Here is a 14,839-nt window from a genome sequence, read left to right on the forward strand (position 1 = left end):
TCTGTTTGGCTATTTTATGTTCACAGTGTTTTAAAGGCAATGTAACCAGGCAGGCTTTAGGCTTGGTTACAGTAGAAATATTTCTTGTTTCATGTCCAGACCCCATTAAGCATTTCAGGTTCTTACTGCCACCATTTGTATTTGTGGGTGCTGATTTTACCTGTAGTCTTAGTTTCTTAAAAAGTAGAAATGGGTCTTATTTAATCTATTTAGAGCTGTTCAACAGACATAAATGTAAGCCATATGTAATTTTATATTTTCCAGTTGCCACACTTTAAAAAATAAAGAGGTAAAACTAATTCTGCTAACATATGTCATTCAACCCAATATATCTACAATAATAATTAAAACCTATAATCAATATAAAAATTGAGATGTTTTAATTTAAAAAGTAACATTTCAAATCCAGTATCTATTTCCTTTTACACTTACAGCACACACCTCAACTTGGATTAGCCACATTCAAGTGCTCAGTAACTACATGTGGTGTGTGGATAATGAATTGGAGAGCAAAGATATAGATTCTCAACTATCCTGAGGCTCCTTGAACAGGAAAGGAACAGATAACAGAAATTTTGAAGTTTTTTGTTCTACTAGTCAAAATATTGAGTGGGAAGGAAAAATCCAAGATAATCTACAAAATTCAGCAGCAATGACTTACATGTGTATATGTATACTATGTGTTAGTTGTATCCGACTCTGCAACCGAATAGACTGTAGCCCACCAGGCTCCTCTGTCCACGGGATTTTCCAGGCAAGAATACTGGAGTGGATTGCCATTTCCTTCTCCAGGGGATCTTTCTCAACCAGGGATTGAACCTGGGTCTCCCATATTGCAGGCAAATTCTTTACCATCTGAGCCACCAGGTAAGCCCCATGAGAACACTTTTCACAAATAAGATTTTAAAATACCACTGTTGGGAAGTTTGTAGGTCCCTGATGTACCAACTTTATAAAAAATTCAACCTGATTTTAACTTTAATAATTTGAGAAATATTACATATCTCCCTACTTTCCTATTAAAACACACACTATATACAATTTAACCTTGATGGCTAATATCATTACTACAAATTCAAATTATAAGACACTTTCAGGTTTGCTTCTTTCCTTTTCCTCACAGTCACCTTGCTGATTTCAAATGTGCTTTATTTTAAAATGGAAGTCTTATGAGAGTAAGAAACAAAAGTAAAAAAACCCCACATACTACCACTTAAGAAGTCCAACAAAATGCAATTTGCTAGTATTGAGATTTTATGATTTAGAGCAATTTTAAAGACTACAATGCCTTTTATAACCAGTTTTGTTGTATTGGAAATAAATTATAGCTTACCAATTTCACATGATTCTTAAGCCATACACATTGGTTTCATTTCTTAAGCAGCAAGAAAATTTAGAATCTAATTTTAGAAATTCAAAGAACCTAAAAAGTATAATTACTTAACTATATTCATTTTTCCTTTTGACAAATATACTGTCAGTAATACCCATATAATGTTAATAGAGATTTCCATACTTTATAAATCTCTCAAATAGAGGCATTAACAAAAAAAGTAAACACAGATAATCAGCAAGGACCTACTGTACTGCACAGAGAACTTTACTCACTATTCTATAATAACCTATAAGGGAAAAATACCTGAAAACTAATGTATATATGCATATGTAGAACTGAATCACTTCACTGTACATCTGAAACTAACAAAACATAAATCAACTATATTCCAGTATAAAATAAAATTACACTAAAAAAATAAAAATAAAGAAACTAGAAAAAGTCTTAAGCTAATACAATTTAAATTTAGTTTAATTCAACTGTATTTTTTGGGGGTATTAAAAACATCCAGTGAAAGGCAATGTGAAGAATCAACACCTAGCCTAAAGAATAACTAATGATATTATATTTGCTTATTTGAGACAGCAAATGTAAAAGTACGAAACACAGGTTGAGACAGTCATTCAAGGGGAAAAACAACAAAAAAGGCTGAGTATGAGGTTCAGTTCAGTTCAGTGGCTCAGTTGTGCCCGAATTTTGCGACTCCATGGACTGTAGCACACCAGGCCTCCCTATCCATCACTAACTCCTGGAGCCTACTCGAATTCATGTCCATCATGTCAGTGATGCCATTCAACCATCTCATTCTCTGTTGTCCCCTTCTCCTCCTGCCTTCAATCTTTCCCAGCATCAGGTCTTTTCCAGTGAGTTGGTTCTTCACATCAGTTGGCCAAAGTACTGGAGTTTCAGCTTCAGTATCAGTCCTTCCAATGAATATTCAGGACTAATTTCCTTTAGGATGGACTGGTTGGATCTCCTTGCAGTCCAAGGGACTCTCAAGAGTCTTCTCCAACACCACAGTTCAAAAGCATCAATTCTTCGGCGCTCAGCTTTCTTTATAGTCCAACTCTCACATCCATACATGACTACTGGAAAAACCACAGCTTTGACTTTGAGTAGGAGGAACTGGCAGTAAACAGTAAGGACTGGGTAAAGATGGAGATGATACAAAGCAGAGTGGTTGTCTTGTAAAAATTTTGTCTCAAACTTATATTTAAGCAACTTCTTAAAAAGAAGTTGGGGGTATAAAAAAAAAAGAAGTTGGTGGGGGTCAAGGGGACAAGTGGTCAGGAGGCTGGAGAATCAAACACCAAGAGTCTAGAAACAAACACTGACCATATTATAAAACAACTTAGTTACTTCCTCTCTTGACCATCATCAAAAAGATTCACTGGCAACCAGTGCAGCATCAGAAAGTCCTGCTATAATAGAGGATAAATACTGGTCCAGGTTATAAAACTAAATACATAGCACCAAAGAGATAAATAAATGCAGTTAAAAATAATCCTCACTTAATTCCATATCTGTGCATCTGTTCTTTTTAACCACTGACTACTCTTGGGGTGAAGAACTGATATAAAATACTCTCAAATAACTCAATTGTACAAGAGTATTAGTAACATGTAGCATAGCTCAAAATATTAACTGTAACAGGAGATGAAAAAAAAAATAAGACTAAATTTCTTGACAACAAAAAGCATGTGTTGTGTAAAATCTCTTTTGGACTCTTATTCAAAAATTATCCAACAAAAATCAAATAAAAAATTACTTGTTTTAATCAATTACATCTTCAGAACTACCACTTTGCATTCATTCAATTCACACATGACTTACAGGAAAGACAAAAAAATAGCATTCTTAACCATTATTGGTACTTACGATAAAAAAAAAAACATGCAACACCAGGTTAGTTGCTTTCTGCACAACTAATGTTTCCAGTAACTATTACAGTCTCTAAGAGGAACCCAACACAAACCAAATAAAAAATGCTCTCTTGTATTTTTAAGACAAAATTCACAAGCATAGGCCTCATTTTAAATATGAAGGTATCAAGCTACTACTATGTGGTGTTAAAAACTAAGGTGTAATTTGACATCACTCCATTCCCTCAGCTTAGTATTGCTGATTATTGCACAAAACTAGTAAGAATACCAAGAGTATTAACTTATGTCCCCTTGCATGCAATAATCAAGGACCTTTAGAGATGGATGTTGTACATACCTTGAAGGTGAGGCTGAAAGTAGTGGGAGGAACTGAAGTTAGGCTGGAGCTCTGTTGTATAGTCTCCCTCTTAGGGAGGGGGAGGGTGTTGGGCAGGGGCACCTGAAAAGGTAGGCAACACATATCACAATCTAACTAAGTCTGCCACAAAAGCCCCATTAAAGATAATGCTAATGTATTCTAAGGTTATTTTCACTACAGCCAACAGGAATATTTGACTGAAGTTACACTGCACTTATACTAATTGATAACTCTGGACATCTTAGATCAAACTTCTGAAAAGAAATACTATCTGCTTATTTATACATCACTGAAAGAAAAAGAATCTGTCACATATATAAGGTATAAACTTAAAAGCCATGCTCCTATATTTTAATGTATATACAAAACACTTGGGGTATTTGTTGAAACGCAGATTCAGACTCACTTGGTCTGGGGAAGGCACGAAATTCTGCCTTTCAACAAGCTCCCAGGTGATGCTGATGCTGCTGGTCCCTGGACCATACATTGTAAAGCAAAGCTCTAGGGAATATAATTTCTACCATTTACAGAACCCACAGGTTCCATATAAAGCATTTAACATGATAGAGTAAATATAATAAAGTCTCTTCACAGCAACCTAGTCAACTCATAACTAGATTCAAGAACAAAAGTAATGTTGGGAGGAAAGGATATAATTATCACCTCCACCTTGTTACACTAAACAAGTTGTGATAGCAATACATAATTGTGGTATGTACTGTTATTCAACAGAAACTTGAAGATATTGGAAACTTGCTACCTTTATCTCTTTTTTCCTTCTAATTCTCTGGATCTTAAGATTTTATTATGTACTACTACATGACTGATTTTGATGGTTCACTCAGTATAAATAAAATGAAATGCTGGGGAGGGGTTTAAGATGATCACTTTGTGATACTATGGGCAATCTAACGGAGATTATTTGATAAATCTTTAAAATAGCTGTGCTATAATGATCAAAAAGACCACCTGCATTTAAATCTTCAAGATTTAAATTGATTTGAATCATTCAAGATTCAAAACAACTGTAATATTAGGTACTATAACCAATAAATCAGTTAAGATCCTTAAAAAAAGTGTGTTAAGCCTCAACAAGGGAAATAAGCCATCTTTCAGTTTAATTTTAATTTTTTAGACACACCAAGTGGCTTGTGGGAATCCCAGCTCCCTGACCAGAGATTAAACTCATGCACTCTAGAAGTGCAGAGTCCCAGCCACTGGACTGTCAAGGATTTCCCCAGTTTAATTTTTAAAGAGACCACAGTTCTATGCATAAAATGGAACCCCTGGTTTAATGAATAAAAAAGGGACATTTCAAAAAGTCCTAAAAATTTCCCCATATAGGATGATTGTTTTTAACACTATATTAAGCTCAGAATCACCACCAAACCTGGCACAAATAAGCAACACTGTGAAATCATTTCAAACTGATGACTTTTTATAAATGCTCCCTGACCCAAACTGAGCTTGTTTTCAAATATATTCTGAATACACTGCTAAAAATCAAACAGACTATTTACTTATACACAAGACTGGGCATCTTCCCTTCAGTAGTCCTTTGTATACAAGTCACTATGTTAATCAGCCTTGCAGATCAGACGGAAACCATTAAAATGTTCATGAGGATATTTTTCAATGAGTTTTAAGGGTTTTGAGATTAATGATCTTTCCTTCCATATTCATATTTCATAAATTAAATTTTTAGAAAAGGGTAGTTTGGCAGAAGGCATTATAATACTCTGCAAAAGGTAACATATTCTATATTTTTCTAAAATGAGAAAAGACACCACCATTCAAATATAATTAAACCTTACTGACTCAATTTCAGTTATCATTACTTGATAATTCACGTAGTGACAATAGGAATTAAACTGACTAAGCCCTTTTGCCCTTCCCTACTATTCCATTGCTTACTACAGAAAGTTAAATAAACCTTTCCTCACAAAGTCAGGGGAAGAGGAAATTGGACAAATTATATTCATCAGCTCCAAAAGTGCTCTCCTATCACAAAGACAAAATGTGTGACCTCTTCCTTTCTATACCTTTTCCTTCAGCCAGACTACAAAAGTTGGATTAAATGATCCCTAATGCATTTCACCTAAAAGCCTATATACCTGACACTAAAGAGAAAAACAGAAAACACAGCAGCAAAGACACTGTAATAAAACATAATTCAGAGTTTTTATTCTCAGTTATATAACTGAAGCCTTTTAAGAGCTCTCTAAATGTATCTGTAAAGGTTATTATTATTATTTTAAAGAAAAGCCTTTGTTTATAGAGGACTATATTTAAAAAAGAGAGCAGATGACCAAATTTCCACCGTTATCTGCTCTCCAAAACAAGAGCCACACATGTAACTTCTAAATGCTTTTCTTTTTTTTTTTTTGCTTGCCCATTTTTCACCTGTCAGTCTGTGAACTAGGCAAAGTACTGGACTGGACCCATATTTAACAGATTCTTAAATTATAATATGGTTGCTTTGGGAGGCGAGAGCTAGATTTGTATAACTTACTGTCATCTTTTAATAAAGTATTCAAGGGTTTATGAAAATAAACCCTTCAGTCTTCACAACAGGAATGAAGTTGTTAATGTTCAGTATCATTTTTCAAATTAAAAAAGAAACACATAAATCTTCAGCAATAATCTAATTGTCTTATTGTTTTAAGTGAACGACCTTTCACAGCATTATAAAAAGGTGTCATTTAAGAACAAAATTACCAACAAAATTAAATGCTGAATCAGTAGAATGTGAAAACTAAGAATAAATTTTTTTTTTTTTACCAAAACCAGGTTAATAGGATTAGTAGATATGAAACCAAGCCGAAGCATCACAAGCCTGGATATTAAATATAAAGTGATGACTTTCAGGGGAAAAACAACAACTCAGCTTTGACTATTTCCCCTAATTACATTACAGTGTTCCTAAATACAAACTTACTGACAACTCTTACTCTGAGAAGAGTTAAATACTAATCATAAAGTGTGTTTTAGGTACAATAGCCAGGTTTCTATCCAAACCTGCCAACATCTCCAGTTGATTACTTACATTATTAACCAAAGTATCCTCCATCTTTGCATTATTAGTAGCCACAGTGTTAGGCAGAGAGGAAGAAGGTGTAGTATAGTCTGTTACAGACTCCTGTGAAGTGATAAGAGAAAAAAAAAAAAAAGTTTTAAACTGAACTAGTCACTTTCTAATGACAGCCTAACAGTCGTAAAGTTATTTTGGAAGAAAGCAGGAGAGGATAGCAAACCTTAACACTCAAATCTTAGAGACCAACAGTGGGATAAAACAAACATTTCAACCACCGCTAGTGTCCTATACATTTAAAATATATACTGTAATATAGGAGGCTGTCAATAGTACCAAATACTTCTGTGGATTTCTAACATAACTCTGTGTGGTTCTTATACTCAACTCTATAGCTTACTTTCAACTATTGATTTTTTGTTTTCTTCAGAATAAAACATGGATAAATGAATGTCAAGATTTAGTTGTCACAATTAGATTTTAGGATAAACTCTGTTTATCATCATGAATCTCTCCTTTAAACATGGTAGAGTTAGATCACATGAGCTTTTTACCTCCATGAACTGAGCTGCATGGCAATTAAAAAGAGAAAATATTCAAGTAACATGAAAGGTTCCATCCACCTTTCTTTTCAGTGAGCATATGTTCCAGAGTGAACACCAAATGGCAGATATAAATTTGCTACTCCCACAAGTGTCAGTCCCCATAAGTCACTCAGTGTTATCTTGCCTTAATGAGTATTTTTAAAGATACGCGTTTTTCCATTCAATGTAGACCCTAAATGCAAGTCAGTCATTCCTCTGGTGCTCAACCAATAAAACAAGACTTGTTCCAACTCTGGAAGAAAACTGGCTATACTGGAGTTACTCTGGCTTGTGAAGTCACTCAGTCGTGTCTGACTCTTTGAAACCCCATAGACTGTAGCTTACCAGGCTCCTCTGTCTATGGAATTTTCCGGGCAAGAGTACTAGAGTGGGCTGCCATTTCCTTTTCCCTCTCTTAGTAACTGGAGTCATGTTATTTCCTGACCTCAGAATCTCATTAGTGTGCAAGATAAGGAGGGGGTCCATTACATCCATTAACAAAATAAAAAGAAATATACAGCAATTCTTTCAAAGTCTATAAACTCACTGAAAAGCATTCTGATCTTGTGTAAATAATTTTTCACTTTAAACTACCCAATAGTCCAGAATTAGGAGTTAGTCTCCACAGAAAGAAATAATTTACTGTAAGGAATTTTAGATCACATATGCACACCATGAAATAAAACCTCTGTAGAAATAATAACCCATATAAGCTACAGAACTACATGCCTCAACCAAAAAAAAAAAACAAAACTGTATTGCTGATGTTTTCCCCATTCATAATTAGACCTGGCTTGCATCAACTGACTTGGTAATCACTGCCTGTTGCTTACCTTCACATTAGTGCCATATTCTGTGGATGAAACTGAGATCATTGTTCCTATTTCAGTAGACATTTCTGAAACTGCTTTGGTTTCCTTTGTTGTCACAGGATCTGTACTTCTGACTGTAGCAGGACTTGGTTTCTCTTGTCCTTCCGGCTCCACCTGTTGGGCGTCTTTTACTTTTCTATTTTTTAATGAACGTTCCTTTCCAATAGGACCAGGTTTATGTTCTTTGTTTTCAACTGGACTCAAATCTGGAAGCTAAATTCAACGTTTATGACAAAAACATGTCATGATCAAAGACATTTCATCGAAAACTAAATCCAATTAAAAAACTTTTTTATTCTCCTTATATGTTAGTGGCTTTCATACAATTATATCTGGAACACAAACGGTATTTACCTTCTGGGCTTTGATAGGGCCTGCCCGTGGCTGCTTCTGCCGTTGTTCTTTAGGCTCAGATATTTTGTCGGTAGTTTTTTCCGAAAGCACAGGAACAATTTCATTTTCATTCCCATTTGAAGCTGGAGCACCAAACTGAATTGTGTCAATTCCAATTTCAACTCCACTTTCTTGGCTATTCTTTGTTCCCTAGCAAAAGTACATTTAAAAACTTGCTTCAAAGTAGAGTTCAAATTTGACTGAATGATTTATGTAATACTACAGATTTTAAAAGTACAATAGAAGGTTTGAAGCAATCTACATCTAATTGAGATTAATTGATAATGCATACATGCTAGTCGCTTCAGTAATGTCCGACTCTTTGCAATCCCATGGACTGTAGCCCATCAGGCTCCTCTGTCCGTGGGATTCTCCAGGCAAGAATACTGGAGTGGGTTGCCATGGCCTCCTCCAGGGGATCCTTCCAACCCAGAGATTGAGCACATGTCTCTCACATCTCCTGCACTGGCAGGCAAGTTCTTTACTATAGCGCCATCTGAAAAGTCCCATAACTAACATTGGTTACATTTTAATAAAGTATTCCTTTAACCACTACTGATCTGTATTAGAAAACAACTGATAAAATAAAAACTAGGGCAAGACTTAAGTTTTAAAGTTTTGGCTTTAATTGCCCTGAACTGTAGGGCAAATCACACCTTCAACTTAAATGTAAAAAATCATTTAAAACAAATATAAAACAACAAATACAGCAACAAATAGATGAATGAATTAATGGAGGAGCAGAAAAAAGACAGGAATCCCAGTGTCACCCACTTCTGCTCTGAAAATAAAAATATACATGAAAGCACTTTGTGACTGGTAATGGAGTGCACACACCCTAGGAATTCATCAATTAAACTTCTAATTTATGTAACACCTTGTTTGCGCTAGCTGCTGATCCAGGCAGACACTACCAATCTAACTTGCAGAATTTGCATTATCATGGATAAAGAAAATAAGTAACAAGTTTAGATAAAAGATGTGCAACAATTAAAATATGGTTAAATCACTTAGAAAAAGGTCCCTAAGAGGTCACACTGAAACTGAATCTAAAATACAAGATTAGTGGAAGGTGTTTCTTGCAGAGCAAATATGTAGTCTGAGGATCAGGAATTAAGCTCTCCAGGTGATTCTGATACAGGCCAAAGTGTGAGTAACTGTTTTTAAGAAAACTGCCACAATAACCCCACAAAAGCCATTACTAAATCTGCTCCTACCTCTGATGAAGTAGCTGATCCAAATGATGTTAGGGGCTTATTCCACGCACTGACGGAAGGTGGCTGTGGTGGACTAATGGGACCTACTGAAAAGAAGTCACAGGAAATATGACCATTAAATTTAGAGGTTAATAATTCATAATCCATTTAACCCTTTCTTTTAATGGTAGCTAGACAATAGAAGAATGACTTTTCACATGGTATTTAAAGAGATTCTTGCACACCAAAATAAATGATTCCCCCAAAACATTGTACATTGTTTTATCAACAAAAAGTTTTGTCCATAAAATATGGCTGTTAAAAGTGTAACACACTTGTCTTAGAAATAAAAGTTTTAAGAAAGGAAGCTAAAGATTACAGATTACTGTTACTGCTTCCTAGTAAGAAAAAAAGAGATGGCTAGTTTATCTAGTTCATAGATAAAACTGAAAACAAACTCTCAACTGCCACACCATTCCCCACCACTCACTTCTCCGTTGCACACTTACATTTCTTAGAAATGTCATTCAGCACGGCTGCTGGGGCCACCTTGTTCTCCCACAATTCGGCCGTAAGAGCGCTGTGTGACTGCGAGGGCGGGATGGGTTTTCCTGTGGCTCCATAATCCGTGCCATTAGGGGTCTGAGCGGAAGGGAGTCTGATTGAAGGAGGTGGCTGTTTTGAAGATTGTGTTGTAGTCTGTAGTGAACTCTGGACTGGCTTGTGAGTCTGTCCCTGCGTCTGACCTGGGGCAGTGGGAGATGGGACTGGGACTTGGACTAGGGTGGGGGTTGAGGCTGAGGCTGGGGCTGGGGCTGGGGCTGGGGCTGTCGGGGCTGAGGCAGGGACAGTTGGGGCTGAGATGGCTGGAGGTGGAGCTGAAGCTGGTGCTAAGGCTGAAGCAAGGATGGGAATTGAGGCTGAGGTAAGGATGGGGACAGAGGTTGGAGAGGAAGCTGAGGCAAGGATTGGGGTTGGAGCCGGTGCTGGAGAAGAGGCTGTGGCTGTAGTTGGGGTGGAGGCTGGAATTGGAGCTGAGGCTGAGGCTAAGGTTGGGAGTGGAGCTGAGGTGGAGGTTAAGACTGGGACTGCAGTGGGGGCTGGAACAGAAGCTGCGGGTGATGCTAGAAGGGGAACTGGGGTTGAGGCCGGAACTGGAGCTGGGGTTGTGGCTGGAACTGGAGCTGAAGTTGACCCTGGACCCGGAGCTGAGGTTAGAGCTGAAGCTGGAGGCTGTACTTGCTGGGTTCCTGGAGCCTGTTTTTTGGCAAATCTTGGTGGGAGCTTAGAAGTCTGATTTCTTCCCTTTTCATTTGCATTCTTTTTATTCCAGACCTTAAAAAATTTGCAGGAATCATTTGTGTGAATAACATAGTTGAAATGTAATAGTTCATGAACAGATCTTCCAACAAAGTTACCTACTGCTAATTTAGTTCCTTTACTTTACAAAATGCCTTCTCAATAGAATAAAAACATCAAGGTTGCTAATGAGATTTTAAATTATGAGAAGCCAATATGCTATAGAGGAAAAAACATATATTCTTGATACACAGGTACACAAGCTCTTTTCCCCAATTCTGAAATTAAAGAAATTAAGTAAATTCGCACTAATTTCATTTGGCAGCAAAATCTGATTCTACCTGACAAAAAATTATTGGTTCCACTCAACTGTTGTTTGCCATAGAAACATTAATTCTGGGAGTGTTGGTGGGTGTTATGCTATATAGAATGCACACACCAATTTACCTTCTTAAAACACAGTAACAATAAATGACTTCTGAAGATACCTAGTTCAAGGACTATGCTCAATTAAACTCAATATTATCGCACACATAGGATTTTTACAGGACTTCCTGTTTTAAAGCCTTCTAATCTATCAGGGCTCTTTATCACTGTGACCCATGTGCTCTATTTATGTTTATACTGGTTCAGCATTTAGCAAAATGGGTGTTTGGGTTGATAAAAAGAAAAATTTAACTTACTGTTGATTCATACTATGCATTTAAATAAACTAATTTAGACTATAAGAGAAACTGATATAGGTCAAGAATCTGCAAGTTATTAGAGATCATGGCAGTTGTGTTCATTAGATTTCCAAGATGATTTAAAAACTTTAACACTGCAATGAAATAAGATGGGGCAAATAAGTTGCTCTGAAATAAAGACGATCTTCTCTAAGGCAAATAGTGAGATACAGTAATTACATTTTATTTAAAATTGATCTCACTGCGGTTAAAAACAGTTTAAAGTTGTGAAAAGTCAGATCATTCTCAGCACTTGAATAATTAATACAGCCCTGACCTTATAGGTGGGAAGAAACCTCAACCATTTCCTAGTATATTTTGGGCAATAATCTAAATAACCAGCAACAAATTGAAACACTAAACCTGTATGATTTGTTCTTCCTTCTTTCGGCGTTCTTCATCCTGTAAACGCTTCTGCTGTTTTTTGGATACCACTTCAGTAAAACCATCATCATTCAAATTTGACTGGGGGTCTTCAACCACTGTTACTTCAGGATGGTCATCAATTATAACAACACCTATGGGAATAGAATAAGATTTAAAGTGAAATTTTTTTTCAACTGAAAAGATAAAACAAATGTTTAATCCAATAGTGATTAAAAATAAAAGAAAAAAGGCAAAAATCTAATACTTATAATTCATAAAATAACCCATTTTCCACACCATAAAATAGCCATTACTAAAATTTGAAGATTTCATAGATATATGAAAAAAAGATGTATATCACTCACAACAGGTAGTTTTGGGACTTTATTTTTAACCCTGTTTATGAGGTCAAGTCCTAAAACTACCTGCTGTGAATGATATTTTTTTTTTTCTTAAGCAATGAAGTGGTAATGCCTTTTTTTTAAAAAAAGAAAAATCAAAAAAATCTTTTATCTTATAGTCAAAACACTTTCTCTCTCCCAGTCTCAAGATGTGTATAGTGCTGTAAAGATCTATGTTAGCACTTTTATCTTATTTGGATCTAATCATTCTAAAAGGTGGGTATTACTATTGTTTCCCCTTTTCAAAGGATGCAATAAGCTCTGAGAGGCTCATTTGCTAACATGCTGCTGACAAGCTAAGCTGCTTTTTGAGTCTTAATGCCTTTAGTTTACACAGACTATTGTCTACAGTGTGGAGCAGTTAAAAACATGAAATATATGTTAAAGTTCCATGGGAATGTAAAGTGATATAGACATACATATATCATAATAACTCAGCAGAAGAATAATTCAAGATATACTTTCAATGCATTATCTAACAATTATTCTACCTTGTTAAATTATCCTATACATTCTAGTGAGTATAAGAAATTTAGACCCATTAACACATAAAAGAAAAATAAAAACAGTCCAGGTGATGTGATTTGGGGTTGCAGGTATAAAGCTTACACAATGAATATAAGAAAAGGGTGAGGCAATTCAAATAAATTAATTTTGCAAACAACATAAATATATGGGTTTTCTTTTTTTTTAGCAGGTGGAGTCTTTTTTAATATAATTAATTAATTTACTGTAATTTTTTGGTTGCACTAGGTCTTTTGTTGCTGTGTGTGGGCTTTCTCTAGCTGTGGAGAGCAGGGGCTATTCTCTAGTTGCGGAGTACAGGCCCTATGAGGGCTTCAGTAGTTGTGGTGCATGGGCTTAGTTGCTCCAGGGCATGTCGGATTTTTCCAGACCAGGGATCAAACTCATGTTCTCTGCATTGGCAGGCAGATTCCTATCCACTGTACCATTAGGAAAGTCCTATACTATGTTGTGATTGCGGAACACATAATTAAAAATTGCTTGGCAATGATATACACACCATTCAGAACGGTGATAACTTGCAGGGGTTGGCAAGAGAATATGACTCAGAGTAGATCAAAGGGAAGCTACCTGCAAACAGTTCTTTTTAAATAGCTAAAAATTCACATTCATAGACATACTGATAGGGAAAAAAAGAAATACTAAGATTGGCTTTCACTCTTTACAAACCTACTACTGTTAGTCTGGTTAATAAAAACTTGATTTAAGGGGAAAAATATTGATTCTGATTTACCTATGGCACTTCTACTTGTGTTTTAAATCTTTAAGTCATTAACTGTGTAAAACAGAGCATATGCTTATCTCAAAGCAAGGTTTTAGTTCAATATTTCAAAGGGTGTTATGCACTCTAAGAGATCTCTTCATAATTCTAAATGTCTTGGTTTTTCACTTAAACTAGAAAGTGTGTGTAAAGCTTGTCTTCATAGTCATACCATCACTATTTTCATTTTCTTGCCAAAGAGCTCCTTTAGAAACCTTTTGAACAGTTCACTCAACTACGTGAAGCCTTTATGGACAAGAGAACAATACTTTGTGATCAACACCCTGTTTTTGTCTGGTGCTATGTAACATTTGGAACTAATTTTAGGAAACTTAGATTATTTTAAAGAACCTAAAGATGACTCAAAATTAATTAAAGGACCTCTCCCTGGTGGTCCAGTGGCTTAGAGGTTGCCTGCCAAGGCAGGGCACACGTGTTTGACCCTTGGTCCAGGAAGATTCCACATGTTGTGGGGCAACTAAACTAGTGTCCCGCAACTACTGAAGCCTGTGTGCCTAGAGGCTGTGCTCCACGATAAGAGAAGCCATCACAACGAGAAGCTGGTGTCTGTAGCAATGAAGACACAGCAGAGCCAAAAATAATTTTTTTTAATGTTATAAAAAAAGAAATGCAAAACTTGAACAAGTTAAAACCAACAGCTCAATTTTCATTATCAATTCAGAAAAAATACTTACCTTTTTATATTGTCTTAATAATACCTTGCAAACTTATTCCAGAAGTTGTTTGGAAAAACTAGTAAACGACTATTTGAGAAGACAAATCTGCCATGTTCTGTGGACTTTGTTATCTTCATTTGTCATTTTCCAACTGTGATGTCTAGATGGATGCTAGTCTCTCTTCTCATGGACCACACCAAGATAAGCATCCAAATTTCCTATGGACTTACTTTAACCACTTTAAATCAAAGCTTTCTAACTTTAGCACTATTAACATTGTGAGTTAGCCGTTCTGTGCACTATAAAACATCTCTGGGCCTAAACCCACGAATATGTCAGTAGGTGACTTTTGTGGAGGTCCAGTGGTTAAGAATCCACCTTCCAGTGCAGGGGGGCGTGGTTCAATCTCTGGTCAGGGAACTAATATCCCACA

At 36.0% G+C, this 14,839-nt stretch overlaps 1 protein-coding gene across 16 annotated transcripts in view; it reads right to left on the reverse strand.

The window, feature by feature from the left end:
* The window catches only part of PRRC2C (proline rich coiled-coil 2C), a 94,741-nt gene that overhangs the window by 19,867 nt on the left and 60,035 nt on the right, over positions 1-14,839 (reverse strand). For 13 of the 16 annotated variants that reach the window (XM_043486382.1, XM_043486375.1, XM_043486369.1 and 10 more), the window contains exons 18-24: positions 12,041-12,195; positions 10,163-10,988; positions 9,675-9,760; positions 8,419-8,607; positions 8,026-8,277; positions 6,624-6,716; positions 3,557-3,658 (exon numbers count right to left, since the gene is read on the reverse strand). In XM_043486382.1, coding sequence (XP_043342317.1) covers positions 3,557-3,658; positions 6,624-6,716; positions 8,026-8,277; positions 8,419-8,607; positions 9,675-9,760; positions 10,163-10,988; positions 12,041-12,195 — 1,703 coding nt within the window. The remainder of the gene's footprint in view (positions 1-3,556; positions 3,659-6,623; positions 6,717-8,025; positions 8,278-8,418; positions 8,608-9,674; positions 9,761-10,162; positions 10,989-12,040; positions 12,196-14,839) is intronic. The other 3 variants (XM_043486368.1, XM_043486376.1, XM_043486377.1) reach the window with 3 other exon arrangements.

Source organism: Cervus canadensis, chromosome 13 (genome assembly GCF_019320065.1).
Source record: "Cervus canadensis isolate Bull #8, Minnesota chromosome 13, ASM1932006v1, whole genome shotgun sequence".
Taxonomy (NCBI): domain Eukaryota; kingdom Metazoa; phylum Chordata; class Mammalia; order Artiodactyla; family Cervidae; genus Cervus; species Cervus canadensis.